We start from the raw sequence: 15,922 nt of genomic DNA on the forward strand, positions 1-15,922 counted from the left end.
TCTGAAGAAAAATCTTAAAAAGTTATTGTGGGGAACTAATACGATTCATTAGTCCAGAGAGCACTGAAAACTTGTACAAGTCTGAGCTGATTACTGCATGGCTTTGTAATAGTCATGAATTCTGTGGAATCCAAATGAACTACACCATCCGCATTTAGCTATCTTCCCAAAGCTTGTTACCAGAAAGGCTGAGACTGAAAGTCAGCAAAATTAATCACATGTAGGCTAGATTTTAAAATGTCACTTACAGGACATCATCGATCTTCTGTAGCAGGTGCTCTGCGCACACCCGTTCCTTCTGCTCTGCTGCTCCGCGATCTCGTATTCGTTCTGCGTCTAACTTTGCCAATTCATTCTCTCCGATTGTCATTCCCATATTCCGCTTTTGTCTGTGGAATACAGGTAAGGATTAACACCAGGGTTACATTTAATGTTCTCAGTCAAACCTTGGAACCAGTTACCCCACAATAAAATCCCAAAGGAAAGGCCAAACAGACAGCTAGTTGACAAGTAACATTCAGTAAAACCCCTGGTATCCGGACTTCAAGCAAACGGCAAATAAAATCAACAAAAATAAAGAAGAATAAAATAATAGGTAAAAAATATGCAAGCTTGAAATTGCAGAAATTAAGCCATTGGTGAAGATAGGAGCAAGCCATCAGAGTGCTTTACTATAGCAGCTGTTTGAATAAAGTTGCATGAAACAGCAATGGCATTGCCCAGGATGAAAAGTTGGTTGATACCACTTGTTTGTTGGGGTGACTCTTTCAAAGTGTCTCCTTATCCCTGCTTAGTAAGAGTAGCTCTGTTCAGAAGCTTTATCTATAGACATGGGGATGGGGGAGGGTGAAATTATCCATAATGTTATCGTTTGTCTTTCTGACAGCTCCGTGGAGAGGGAGGAACCTGTAGATGGAGCAACAGTTAATTGTTTTCAAAGAATGTGACCAAAAATAGAGTAAAATGTTTAATGTTTAGATATTCATGCAATTAAGTTTGTTCCATGTAAGTAAAGTAAGTAGCGGTCTGCGAACCAAGTCATGACCAGGCTCACAAAAAGGCTGGCAAATGCAGCAATCGCAAGGTCCCTGCAGGGACCAACAGCCATAGCCCTGTGAAACCTCCCGCACGATGGGAAACAGCGGGCAACACCGGGAATACCTGCCAGATGGAGGCCGGCACTGCAATGACGTCACTCCTGTCGTCAGAGGCAGAGCAATAAATCAATCTTTGACCTTGACTCGATTGTGTGCATGTTGATCTTACTCTACGCTTCTCATAGTGTGCACGCCACATTGGTGACCCTGACAGGCCCAACCGGCAGTTGGACCCAAAGATGACGGACCAAGCAACTCTCCATGCAGTCTCACTCAACCTGCCAACGTCCTGGGCGTCGCACCCACATGCGTGGTTCAAACAGGCCAAAGTCCAGTTTCACCTTCGACAGATCCCCGCCGACAACACTTGCTACTACTACGTAGTGAGCTTGCTTGACTAGGACACAACAGCGAGAGTCATTGATTTCCTACGGCAGTCTCTTGAGCAAAGCAAATACAGTGCAATCAAAGAGCTACTAACCCGCACTGGGAGAGTCATCCCAGTGGTGAGTGGCATTGGCTGGCCCTTCATCCAGGGTACCACCATTTTATTCAAACACATCTTTATAGAAACTTTATTCAAACTACTGCTGCAAATGAGGCACAAACAGGGCGCTATGCTTGCTCAATGTTTGCTCCCAATGGGTTATGTGTTGCTTTGGAGAACATTTACTGATATAGTATTAAACTTTTATTTAAAACTTTATTTATTCTCATTCATTTTCAAAAAAAAAATTGATTTCCTCAATTTTTTTTGCTGGTTGTTTGAGTTTCCGGTTGATTGAATGCCAGATAATGAAGATTTTATTGTACAAATATTCCCCACAAAACAGCAGAAAATCATCAAGAACAGGAATTGGATGGCACAGAGACAAAGTGTGACCATACTATTCCTTTCCTCTGGTAAACATAAAACTGAAACGTTTTTGCTCAAAGTGAAAAATATTTATGCAAAATTATATGGAACCCAATGAAGAAGTGAAATGGGGTTGATGTTGGCTTATCTTTTTTCCCTTAGGCAGGCAAATTCAGTGATACGGACTGGGTCTGCTGTACGTGACCTGTTCTACCAGTTAGTTTAAGTCAACTGTATTTACCTGAAATCTTCTAGATGGGTCTGAACATCAGGCAGGACACTCTCCTGCATTCCCTGCATACAGCTACGCTGCAGTTCCTCAGACAGATCTCCTTTTCTACGTTCTAAAATGATTGAAGAAAGAGTACAATTATTCTGACACACTTTTATTGCTCATTCAACAATTGAAACAACCTCATTCAGGCTGTATGCTCTACAGCCCTGAAACCAAGTTGCCCTGACCTCATGTTCCTGGTTTTGTACAGTTACACTAGAAACATGCTCTTTGGAGGTGAGCTTGCCTCCAACTTTCACGCCTGTACATTGCGTGAACCAGATACAAGCTGGAGGTCTGATGCCATAGGAGCACATACCAGGCGTGCATTTTTTTTTTTTTTTAAAATCATAGTTTTTAATTTATTTCCAGCACTTTATCATTTTTATTTGCAAGTATTTAAGACAATTTCTTTGACCATCAGAGAATTTAAAAACATTTTCATGGTCTTTTGAGAGCAGTAAATGTCAACATTCCAACAACAGGCTTCAGGATCCAACATGGGATGATTCTCAAGTGCAGAGCGTCAACTTTATTGATCCTCTATATTGCGTAAATGTGGGTGTCACAGGAGATAGGTTCATGCAACAGGTGGATACAGCACCAACTGACCCATCCACTTTGAGTGACATCACCAACATTAAAGATAAACAAAACTGATAGCTGCAATCCTGAGCAACTATTTCACTCAGTGGATTAAAATGAACAGTGAATTGGTACAGAGACACATTTGCCAAGAGTGCAATATTCTGAATGGTATTGGAGGTTCTGATTCAAAATAAATCTTAAATTGGAAAGTGGTTTGAGCACAGTTGGTTGATCATAATGCTACCATCTGTTCAGTGGCAATAGGAATTGTGATCACAGGGAAGTACCCAGACCTAGGGATTTGGTTTTATTCGTTTTTAGAATGCATCTGCTATTGGCAATGCCAAGATTTAAGTACAGCTAAAGGTGGACGAGAAGATAGTTACAAGCACTCTCCAGAATTTAGATTAGCCCCTGTGATGCGGAGGCTACCACACTTCTGATAAATTGAATGCTGATCCAGTGATGATGAAAGAATATTTGACATTTCAAAATGGTCTGTAACTTGCAATCGGTGACACCCCTATTTTTCTGAAGACCATGTTCTTTTAGGAGTTCAAAGTCACAGGTTTAAGAGGTGTTGCTAAAAAAAAATTGGCAAGTTAATATAGAGTTGCCTACCCAGAAATCTGAATCCATGTGGCACTGGATACCAAAGAATGAGCAACTACATCCAAAAACAGCCGATTAGGAATCTCATTTTGAAGTTGGAAGATTCTGGATTGTTGTTTTATGTACCACTAAACAGCATTCTCATTCTTCCTATAACCAAGCATTCATTCAAGGTAGTGAATGCACCAGAATATAGGTTTGGAAATTTATTGGGTTTGGGGACTTACCTAACTCGAGGCTGATCCATTCTGGAACCTGAACTCTGAGATTCTGGGAAAAGAGCAGGAATTCAGTGAGTAAGTGTGCAGTTAGCAAAGTGGCATAAACATAATTAATTCCTGCAAACACATAATTTTGCAGCCACAACTGTGAATATCAGACAAATACAGTATATTGTTTTATAATTGTGAGGTTCAAGGTACCAAGAAACAACGCTGTTTCAGAAAACATACATGTGGCTGGCATCCACAACTGACCATGGAAATGTGCTTCCCACCCACCTCTTAGAGTCATAATATAGAAACCCTTCCTAGTCCAGATTTCCATTGGCTCCTATTTAGGACAATTAGTGTTAAAATTGGTCTCTGCTCAGTATATTGGAAGATTCCCCATCTCCATGGGTAATGAACCCATACTTTTACTCAGCCTTGTTGTAGAGTCATTGAGTTGTACATAGGTTATTCACTTCCATGGAAGCCTACAGGGAAAATATTATTCATCTTTTTGATTGTAGAGGGATGCCAAAAATAATTCTGTACATCCCAAGTATAATGAGACATAAGCAATAATATTCAAGTCCTTTCCGAAAGCACAGAATCCCTGTGGCAGAAATCAGGACAATTCCAAGACAAAGAAAATGTTGCAGCAGTTATTTGTGTGACTCACCGAACCCTTCTCCAGGAAAAGGTGGCAAAAGTCTAGAAACATTCGTCGATGATCCTTTGAGTTTGTGTGATTGTAGAGATCGCCATAAAGATAACAGAGCTGTGTATAAAAGAATATACTACCGATTATTAACAATTACAAGGACAGCACATCTCAAAAACTAGAGATGAACAGCTCCCTTCATTGCCCTATTACCAAAATGAGCCTTCCCAAACCCCAATGCCATCCCTACACATGAACCCCAGCACCAATTGTTCCCACCATCATCATCCTTACAGCTAAGGCTACCCAATATCTTTACCCCATCTTAGTCCATGATCCTTACCAATGGAGCCGCTTCAAACTGTGACACAACATGATGCAAAAATGCAACCAAATGTGCAGGCCTGGATTTCACCAGATCAATGGTTTGGAAACAGCTGCACTGGATGTCAACCTGCAAAGTGAACAGACCAAGATTAAGATCAAGGTAGCTTTATATTACCCATGGGCAAATTAACCTGCAATGGACACCTACCGGTTCAGTCTCTGTATCAAAATCGTCATCCTCAGCACCGATTATATGCATTGCAACTCGTGGGGGGCTAAGCCCAGAGGAAAGCGAATCCTTCAGGTGGAAAGAAACAAAGATCAGTCAGCTCATTACAAAAATTAGTCAAATATCTCACTGACACCAGCTTCCACTGCCAGAACATCCATCAGATTATTGTTCAAACTCTATTTGTACTCACTTGTTCAAGATAGGCCTTTGCCTCGGAATGATTCATGGCCACTGTATTGCTGTCCTGGCTAGTACAGGACCATTCTCTGCTGATTAGGTTTGGCTTACTTTATTTAATATGGTCTACAATGTGCTGCTTGCTAACAACATACCGTCTCTTGCAATATCCTTCACATCATGTAACAAGAACAAAATGCTCAGCATCTTGAGAAACTTGCTGCAGAAAATGTACACTTGAAATATTGCATTGACAGCTGAATAGTAAGTTTAAATTCTAATATAACTCAAAAATGTTTTTTTTTTACTGTAATTGAAATAAATGGATAAGAATTCATGACTTTCTGAGGTAGAATGAAACTACTACCTGATGATCAAAAATAAACCATACCCAGTCCTGGTTCTCATCGACTTCCATACTCTCGGAGAGACTGCCAGCATCTTTGGGGGAGATCTTGGGGCTACTGGTTACTGAGTCTCGGTGAAAGAGGCCATCACATGGGGGAGAAGGACTGCTTATTGAAGACTGCAAAAAGAAACAAACACAGATACTAGAAAATACACAGCATTTAATAAGCATCTTTTACAACTTCTTTATGCTTCCACGGGCTTCAACTAATCAATTACTTTTTGAACTGCAATCTCTCTTCATAAAACCATTGAATTGTTAAGGCACAGGAAGCCACTGCACATCTTGCAAAAGAAATGGCAAAGCCTCATTTAATATCTCATTGATACTCCTCTAGAATTTCAGTCAAAGCTTTGGTGTTGAAGTCGCAAGACTAAATTGCACTGACAAATCTTTTGACTCACAAATGGGATTACCAAGTGAAAAAACAGATGATGCCCTCAACCACAAGGCCAGTGACTACCAGAAGTAGATAAAAAAATTTAACACATTTAAATTTACTCAATTTAATTTAAAAAAAAAACACCAAGTACCTGAGGCTTACCTCCAAACCTACACTAGGACCAATAGATTTTTCTGTCAACTGCTGGGAATTCCCAGTAAGTTAGCAGTCTACCACTAGGAGGAATCCAGCATCCAAACTCACTTGGAATGTTAGCTGTTAGGAAGTTCAGGACTTCAACAGCTGTACACACTTGTCCTGAACTTCCAGAGAATTGAAATGGATGTCTCCAGCTTCAGAAACTCCAATTTCATGTAGAGGAAATGCTGGAAGGCAAGCTTCAGGTAATTTACTGTTCTTTCAACTTAATACATCCAAGTAAACTAAACTGTTTTCTTGAGTAAGTTTTACTATCGACTCAAAAATGTTAACAGTAAGTTTAATTTTTAAAACAGGTGTTGTTTATTTTGAATATCAAGAGTTTTGAAATTCTCTTTAGTCAGGAGTAGCTGGCTGCCCAAATATTTCTGTGGGATTTGCAATTGTTTGTTACTGAAGCTGTGTAGGATTATGCTGGGGTTGTTTTCCTCAATGTTACTTAGTAAATAAAAGAAATGGCTCACCACTCCCTGGAAATTCTCAGACAATAAATAATCTCCAACTAAAATTGATCAGAACACACTGGCCAGAATATGAGCGATTCAAAGTTCAAAAGAAGCCATTTATGTGGGGCCTTCTGGGATGTCTGTCAGGCCTTTCAATGGTAATTACTGGTTATAATGAGTACACCTTGAAACAAGTAGGAAAAAACAAGGAAATTTGCATATTGCAATCTCCAACAAAACAGCATGGTGAAAATGACTAACAGAATGATTTTCTTTTTTAGTTGAACTTTAACTGATGCATTAGCCATGTCCCAATTCTTCATTGCCACAGGATTTTTACCTAAAAGCAAGAGGCCAGATGTGGTCTTAATTTAACATCTCATTTGAAGGAAGTTACCTTTGCTAGTAAAACAGCCTCTCAGTACCACACTAAAGCATTTGACCAAGAGGGTTTGAGTAAATGCAGTGCAGTACAAGTTGCACATTTCAACCATAGTCAATCTTGCAAAATGCAAGGCTATATTTCACAATAACAATTTAAAAAAAAAAAAATCACATTTCACAGAATGCTAAAAATTTTGATTGGCTGCAAGTTAACTGGGGTCCAGGTGTAGCACTGCTCACCTCTGCACGACTGAATGAAACCCTGCTTCTATCAGATCCCGTATTCTCATTCTGTGATTGAAGGTCATGCTCCCAATCGCCAACATCTGATGAATGATCAAGAAATAATCAGAAGACATATCACTAATAATCATACGAACAAAGGCAATACCTGGAAATTTCCTTCTCCTTGGCTACCTGAAGAATGCAAATCAATACCTAATTGGCTAAATTGATCTAAAAGATGGCACCAAACTCAAAACAATTCAGTAGCAGCTGGGCCTAGCCTGATTACATCCACAGTACAGTTGCCAATGGCTTTACAGCTCCAGCAATCAGGACTGGGGGTTCAAATCCTGCGCTATATGTAAGGAGTCGGTACATTCTCCCCATGTCTGTGTTAGTTTTCCCTGGGGGCTCCGGATTCCTCCCACCATTTGAAACAAACCAAAGGTGTAAGTTAATTGGGTGTAAAATGAGCACCACAGACTCGTGGGCCAAAGTAACCTGTTACCATGTTGTATGTCTAAATTTTTTTTAAATTTAAATGGAAACTGCTCTATCAGGTTCCAGACATATGTCAGCATCTTTCCTCTCTTTAGATTTTGAAAGAGAATACTGTAGTTAACAATGAGAGACAGGTTAATTTGCTCAGCCATGAGAAAAAAAAATAGGAATGGTACAGAAGTTGAAAGTTTAAATACAAAATTGGTTGGTCCATAGAAGACACTGTATATTAGTAGAAGGGTGTTATTTGGGCCAGAGGTTTGTAACCAGTGGTGTTCCACAGGGATCTGTGATGGGACCAGTTTGAGATTATATATATACGTATGGTGGCATGATTGGCGTAGCGGTTTGCGCATCGCCTTTACAGCACCAGCGATCGGGATCGGACCAAGTTTCAAATCCCGTGCTGTCTGTAAGGAATTTGTATGCTCTCCCCACGTCTGCGTGGGTTTTCCCTGGGGGCACCCGTTTGCTCCCATCATTTGAAGCATACTCAGGGTATAGCTTAATTGGGCGGCACAGATTCGTAAGCCGAAATGGCCTGTTACCTTGCTGTATGTTTAAAGATAAAAAATTTTAAAATTTGGATGAAAAAGTAGGAGGGCGGGTTAGTAGGTTTGCAGATGATTCCAAGATTGGTAGAGTTATGAAGTATCAAAGAATATGGCAGTAGAATAGTTCAGTCACAGACATGGGCAGATAAATAGCAGATGGAGTTTAATCCAGACAAGTGTGAGGTGTTGTACTTTGGAAGATCAAATGGAAGGAGAATGTGCAAAGGAATTTGATGGTCCAGATCCATATCTCATTGAAAGTGGCCACACAAGTAGATAAGAAGGCATATGATATGCTGGGCTTCATTCAGTGGGAGATTGAGTACAAAAGTAAGAAAGTTGTGTTGCAGCTATATAAAACTTTGGTTACCCTGCATCTGGAATACTGTGTGCAATTCTGACACCCCATTACAAGAATGATGTGGAGGCTTTGGAAAGGAAATCGAAAAGTTTATAGGATCTTGCCTGGTTTAAAAGGCATGGGTTTTAGAGAGAGATTGGACAAATTTGGGTTGTTTTCCTCTGGAGCATCAGAGGCTGAAGGAAAATCTGATGGAAGTTTATAAAATCAAAGGCATTGATAGGGTGGAGTCAGACTTCTTTCCCAAGGTTAAAAGAGCCAGGCACGAGAGGACATGTGTTTGTGAGGAAGTTTAAGGGAGATTTACAGGACATAGTCTACACAGAGAGTGATAGATGCTTAGAACAGGCTGCCAGGGATAGTGGTGGAAGCAGATACAACTGTAGCATTTAAGAGGCTTCAAGATAAGACACATGTACATGAAGAGGACAGAGGGGGGTTTATCAAGTGTAAGGAGCAGAGTTTTAGCTTGATTTGGGCATCAGGTCTCGATATGTGGGCTGAAAAGTCTGTTCCTGTGTTGTATTTGGAGCTGCAGAGCCAATCAGCTGAATGGTCCCATGCTCTAACAATTCTGTGATTTAACGTTAGATCAAACGCATTTCACTGTCAAAACAATTTCAGAGAGAGGTTAGTAAATGGTTATATGGAGAGCAATGATTTGTAAAAACATTAAAAATTAAAAGAGCTTAAAAACCATTAGGAGGGTAGTTAGATGCAAGGACAGGCTCTCAAACAATTTATGGGCAAGAGTCCAACAACTATTTTGTAAGTGAATTAAAAAACAAGAAAGGATTATTAAAGGATACATGGATTGATATAAATTGTGGGATTAAAGACAGATTTAATGTGCAGCTTGTTTTTCCACTTCTCAATTGTAATTGCTGAATATCCCTCGTGGAAATACTTCCCTGCAACAAAAACAAATCTAACTAAAGTATAAATCAAAATAAAATGTCAGAGGAGAGTTGGAGGACAGATGGCATGTTGGAAAAGGCAGAAAGTGGGTGCAAGGAAAAGGATGCAGAGCTTAGCAAGGTGAAATGGATTAAGAGTGGAGGAGATACTAAGGGGGAAGCTATAGGTTGGCAGTGGAATGGTTAGTACAGGCGAATGATGTTGAAAAAGAAACCTGAGTGCCCAAGTGTACATCAATAAAGTAGTGCACACAAATAAACTAGGAAGATTGGTGTTAATCTTGATTTCTAATTACTGTTACAAATATGTGCAAGAAATAATGATTTCTAACCTTCCCTTTTCTGCCATAGTAAATTTCAAGGATCAGCCGAAGTGCTGCTTTAAACATTGTAAGTTAACATGGCTGTGAGCACAAGACTAAACTTATTTGAAAGAAAATCTTAATTTTGCTTTTTTAAAAAAAAATGAGAATTTCACAACCCAGCATATCACCATGGGTAGGGCCACGTCTGTTGTTCTCAGCCTGCATTCCATTATAACCAATGAAATATGCCTCAGTTCCCTCATGTCCATATACCTCAAGAAATTTCAATGAGGGATTTTGATAGGGAGGTTAGAGAATTCTGGGTAAAGATTGGGTTTGTATGTCAGTCACTTTCCAGTAAAGCATTGAGCAATATTTTAGACCTCACCTTCAGTCAATAAGGTTTCCGAGTGTCGAATTAAACTCGAGCCATCCTGAAGGAAAGAAAATTGAAATAAAGCATTTTAAAATCTTAACTCTGCAGGTTGTATGACAGCATTGAGAGAGACGTGGCTCTCAGTATACAGCAAAAATGAAAGGCCAAGGGATAAATAGCTTCTATTTCTGTTGAGGCACCAACAACTAGCACACCCTGGTATGTTTACCATTAACAAGAGAGTCTACTTTTGCTGCAAAGCGTGGATAAGAAGCTTCTTGAACCAGATCACAGACCCCAACACATGAGGTAAAACACACGGAAATGCTGGAGGAACTTAGCAGTCTCGCAAAGTTCTTAAGAGGTAAAGATGTATTAACGACTTATCAGTCCCAACCCCTTCTTCAAGGTATAAGCAAAAAGAAGGCAGACATCTTAATCCTAGTCTTTAAAATAAGGTTGTAGCTATGACTCCGGTAGAGCTATTAAATCAACACACATACACAACCAAACACTGTTTATTTGAGTTTGCCATGCTTCTTTTATATCCCTCCCATCCTGGGCTCCATGGGACCAGAGGGTTAGGGGGGGTTGAGTGACATCACTATGTGCTTTCCGCCAATCCGCAGGGCTGGCAAGTTTAAAATAAACATGGTGGGAGTCCCGCATCCTCTAGAAAGAGGCGTAGCAATTCAGTGTGTTGTTACTCAGCATGTAGAACCTTGTGTACGCGGTCCATTACCCAGGTGAGTGCATTGCGGCCCGGCCCGCGGCTCCACACGTTCACTGGTGAGCTGCACCAGCGACGGTTTGTGATACTGCGTTATACACCCGCTCAGCCCGCTACACAGCCACTACACCACCCCCCCACTCCCCTAGAATTGTAACTCAAAACAAATGAACTGGCCACATACATCTTTGGTGGATGCCCTCGTCACCTGGGCTGGGGGCATAAGAATGGGAGAAGTAGGATATACATGTGCAGGCTTGAGTCTGTCCACAGTTACGAATCCCTCCCCCCCCCCCCCCAATGTCCAAAGTATACACAACCCTGTCCTTATAATCATGTGGAAAGGGCCCTCATACAGCCATTGTAATGGTGCTCCTGGGACCTGTCTGTGCATAAACAAAGTCAGCGTCGAGGAGAGGTGGAGACACATGCTGTTTAGAGATTCCTTGCCAAGTTGTTTGGAATATGTTTGCTAACTGCAATGCCACAGCGAAGTTGCTAAAACACGTCCAGGTCAGAGTTGGACGAGAAGTGAATGTCACTTGGAACCAAGAGGACCGTACCATAAACCATCTCCATGGATGATGCAGGCATGTCTTCCCTGGGAGGGGTACGCACTCCCAGTAGAGCCCAAGGTAACTCATCGATCCAATTGCACCCAGTGAGTTGGGCTTTGAGTGCGGACTTGAGTCGTCAGTGGAAACATTCCACAAGACCATTGGACTGCAGAAGGTACACTCATGTGATGCAGTTGTGTGCCACAAATGCACGCAAGGCAGTCCATAACACAGAGGTGAATTGCGCTCTGTGGTCTGAAGTGATGTGTGTCGGAACACCAAATCTCGAGATCCAATTTACAATGAATGCTCTGGCGCGCGTCTCAGTGTCACTGGATGGCCACGGGATAGCCTCAGGCCAGCACGTGAATCAGTCTATGACCATCAGGATGTATCTCATCTGATACTGGCAATGGTCTGACCAGGTCTATATGCACACGATCAAAACGCCGGGGTACTGCTGCGAAAGGTTGGAGAGGCATCTTGGTGTGCTGCTGGATTTTTGAAGTCTGGCAGGAGGTACATTTTCGGGCCCACTGCAATCTCTTTCTTTAGTCCATGTCATACGTACTTAGTTGTCATGAGCTTGACGTTGCTCTGATGGAGGAATGAGACAAGTTGTGAACTTGGTCAAAAAGACTCGCCTCCAAGACGCTGGAACCACCGGTCTAGGGTAGCTCAAAGACATGTTGCAAAGTAGAGTAGAGCCACCTAGTTGTAGTGCCTGTATGTCCAGGAGGTTTGTAATGGCAGTACTGTACGCATGAACATCAGGTTCCGTGGCCTGGGCACTGGCTAAGTCAGGGATATCAATGCCACCCCGAATGTTATGATGCACTCTTTGTCTAGATACCCCATCAGTGACGAGATTGTTTTTCCCCGAAACATGACTCACATCCATTGTGAATTCAGAAATGTATGACAAGTGACATGGCTGCCTGGCCGACCATGGGACCAATATTTTGCTAAAGGCAAAAAGGAGCAGCTTATGGTCCGTAAAAGCGGTGAAATGGCGACCCTCCAAAATATATCAGAAGTGTAGTTTGGCTAGATACAATGCCAACAGCTCTCGATCAAATGTGCTGTATTTCATTTCTGATGGCCGCAGGTGTTGGCTAAAGAAAGCCAGGGGTTGGCAATGGCAATTGACGGACTGTTCAAGAACTGCGCCCACTGCCGTATCTGAGGCGTCAGTGCTGCCAGGGCAGCACTGGGACGCGCAAGCATCGCAGCATTGGCCAGGGCATCTTTAGCAGTTGCGAACGCAAGCTCTGTCTCTGTGGTCCAATGAACTTCCTTGCGCTTCGTGGCGAGAAGCTGAAAAAGTGGTTGAAGAATGTCAGCAGCTGCTGGAATGAACTGGTGATATAAATTTTCATGCCCAAGAATTTCTGCAGTCCCTTAACCGGGGTAGGCTTTGGAAAGGCACAGCCTGCGTCCACTTTGCAGGATAAGGAAAAGACACCTTTGGCCATGATCTTGTGCCCACGGAAATCGATAGTTGACTTGCCAAATTGGCATTTGCTAGTGTTGATGTTGTCCAAATTCATCTAGCCATTGGAACAGGTGGCGTAAGTGAAGGTGGAGATCTTGCTCATTCTGACTGGCGATGAGGACGTCATCTAAGTAGATGTCAGCGAACTCTAAATCCCTGCCCAAAGCATCCATAAGCCGCTGGAACGTTTGAGCGGCATTCTTCAACCCAAAAGGCATCCTAAGGAATTCAAACAGTCCCAAAGAAGTAATAATGGTTGTTTTGGGAATGTCATCTGCATAGACTGGGATTTGATGATATTCCTTGACAAAATCAACTTTGGAGAAGACATGGCAATTAATGCAGATGGGCACTGAAATCTTGTATATGAGGAATGGGGTATCTGTCAGGTGTAGTTATATTATTGAGCCTGCAGTAATCGCCACAGAGTCTCCATCCACTGGTGTTTTGGGGTACCATGTGTAACGGTGATGCCCAAGGACTGTTGGAACACCGAATGATACCCAATTCCTCCATGGCAGTAAATTCTGCCTTCGCCTGCTGCAGCTTTTCTGGCGGAAGACAACGACCCCAAGTGTAAATTGGCGGGCCTGAGGTGTCGATGTAATGGGACAGACCATGGGCCGTTTTGGAGGTATTGAAATTAAGAGAGCACACCCGGAAATTCATTGAGCAGGGCAGCATAGATGTTTCTGTGAAGGGTGTGCACCCCAAGCTGCAAAACTCACCCTTTGCTGCATACCAACAGGTACGTATGGAAAGTAGTGGCATTAACTAATGTCCTCTGCTTCATGTCAACCAGTAAGTCCTGGGATCGCAAGAAATCTGCACCCAAAATGGGTTGTGTAATGGAAGCCAAAACACAATCCCAAAGGAGTGTCACTTCTCCTATCCCAATTGTGACGCATCATGTGCCAAAGCTGGGAACAAAAGTCCCATTTGTGGCTTGAAGAGCAAGGTGTTGTCGCTTATGTGTCCTCTCAAAATAGGTCAGTGGGAGCAAGCTGACCTCAGCGCCTGTGTCTACGAGAAACTTGTGTTTACCAGCCACCCCGACTTTTTGTTGTGGTAGCTACATGAGGGCACACATCTACAGGCATTTTTTTCCCCCACAGGCAATGGTAAAAAAAACCATTCTCAGCACCCGTCAGTAGTTCCTCCTTCTTTGTTTGAACCTGGACACAGGTACTGTGAATACGGGCTGTAAGTGAGCAGACTCTTGCATTGGCGTACAGTAGAGTCTGTCAGCCTCCCAGGCCATGTCATGGGGATGGTGGAAATCCATGTTAGCTATTGGTATTGAGACATGACCCAGGAGTTTCGACAGAAATAGAATCTCAAAAAGCAGGCAATGAGAATGACCGTCTGCTCATGCAGGCATCTCATTCATTAGAATGGATGGATTCCTGTCACCTAGCCCCTCCATATTCAAAAGCTGCATGCTGCGCTCATGCTTGGTCAATTCCAGTGCGTCCAGGAGGAACTGGTGGAATCTGGTGTATTGGTTGTCCACCGGCGGGTGTGGAATAAATTCACTCATTTTAGCTGCTGTAGCAGGGTCCAGTGCCCCAACGACGTGCCAAAATTTTGTGTCCTCAGCCGTTATGCCACGAAGATAAAACTGAGTTTCTGCCTGATTAAATCATATCCAAGGTTGGTGGGTCCAAAAAGGAGGCAAGTGAACTCCAACCATGTTAACTGCAACTGTGGCAGCAGCTGCTGCTGTTGCGGTCCATTGCATCCATGATAACTGTAGATTAAAGCTTCCGCTAAATCTTGCGGTTTGGGTCACCAATTGTAACAACTACACCAAATGTAGCGACTACTCCAGTTGAGCTACTAAATCAACACACATACACAGGGTTAGTCAATCAAAGACTGTTTATTTGAGTTTGCCATGCTTCTTTTATATCCCTCCCGTCCCGTGGAGCCTGTTACTCAGCACGTAGTACCACGCGTACACAGTTCATTGTCCAGATGAGTACATAGCAGTCCGGCCCGCAGAACCAAACACTGTTCGTTATACCGCGCTATGCGCCCATTCGCCCCACTGCACAGCTGCTACAATGTCTGCTTTTTGCATATACAGTAAAATCCCAGTAATCCAGAATTCAAGCAATTGGCAACCTCAAGCAACTGGCCAAAAAATTGCTGAAAATAAATAGGTAAAAAAAAAAATACAAAAGTTTAAAATTGGTGCCCCTAGTGATTAGTTCACCAATCACACAACACACAATCTCAAGCCACCAGCAAATTCACTTATCCAGCATCTACCAATCCCCATAGGTGTCGAATATTGGGGTTTTTACTGTACCTTAAAGAAGGGCTCAGGCCAAAACGTCAGAAATGAATATTTATCCCCACATACACTGTGAGACCAGCTAAGTTCTTCCAGCATTTTCTTGTGCTTTTAACTACAATCTCAGAGTCTGCGGACTTTCGTGTTTCACAGGAGGTCATAAGCTCACTTAAGGTTTCTTACTCTGCAGACGATGATCAAGAGTATAACAAGTGGTTCTTGCCTTAGAGATTGGACAAAGGGATCTTACCTGCAAGGAGCCTGTAGCTTTGCTAAGTTGTTCCTGGAGTTGCTGAATGTGCTTCTCCACCTCCTGCTGATCTCGTAACACCTGTGGTGAAGGATTCCTCATGTACTTCTCCTTTAGTTGCTGTTTTAAAAAAAAAAATCATGGCCTGAAAACTGAGGGCCAGTAAAAGGCAATAGATTCATTTCTATATTTGCACCATCAGCCACTAAATCAAAGCATTACTCAAATTATTTAGAGGGAACATGCCTGTTAGCATTAATGAGCAGTCCCCATCATTTCCAGCAGATTCCCCTCAGAAGACCAGGCTAATCATAGCTGGTAATAAACTGACAACCCTCACAGAGACAACAAAGTCACTCGTCATGCAAATGCAAAAGGACTGCGCAAAGATGTTTTATTCAATAAATAATCACTCGCATATTTGCACTGGGACCATTTGAGGCCCATATTAGAACCTGCACCTGTAGGGCTCAGGGCCAGAA

General features: G+C 42.3%; 1 protein-coding gene across 7 annotated transcripts in view; it reads right to left on the reverse strand.

Moving 5' to 3' along the window:
• Positions 1-15,922, reverse strand: part of LOC138741075 (rho guanine nucleotide exchange factor 12-like) — a 143,800-nt gene that overhangs the window by 49,515 nt on the left and 78,363 nt on the right. For all 7 annotated transcript variants that reach the window (XM_069894588.1, XM_069894586.1, XM_069894587.1 and 4 more), the window contains 10 exons: positions 15,441-15,560; positions 10,122-10,167; positions 7,111-7,196; positions 5,422-5,556; positions 4,830-4,919; positions 4,638-4,748; positions 4,313-4,411; positions 3,655-3,697; positions 2,195-2,297; positions 249-389 (listed from right to left, as the gene is read on the reverse strand). In XM_069894588.1, the coding sequence (XP_069750689.1) occupies positions 249-389; positions 2,195-2,297; positions 3,655-3,697; positions 4,313-4,411; positions 4,638-4,748; positions 4,830-4,919; positions 5,422-5,556; positions 7,111-7,196; positions 10,122-10,167; positions 15,441-15,560 (974 nt within the window). The remainder of the gene's footprint in view (positions 1-248; positions 390-2,194; positions 2,298-3,654; positions 3,698-4,312; positions 4,412-4,637; positions 4,749-4,829; positions 4,920-5,421; positions 5,557-7,110; positions 7,197-10,121; positions 10,168-15,440; positions 15,561-15,922) is intronic.

Source organism: Narcine bancroftii, chromosome 8, assembly GCF_036971445.1.
Source record: "Narcine bancroftii isolate sNarBan1 chromosome 8, sNarBan1.hap1, whole genome shotgun sequence".
NCBI lineage: Eukaryota > Metazoa > Chordata > Chondrichthyes > Torpediniformes > Narcinidae > Narcine > Narcine bancroftii.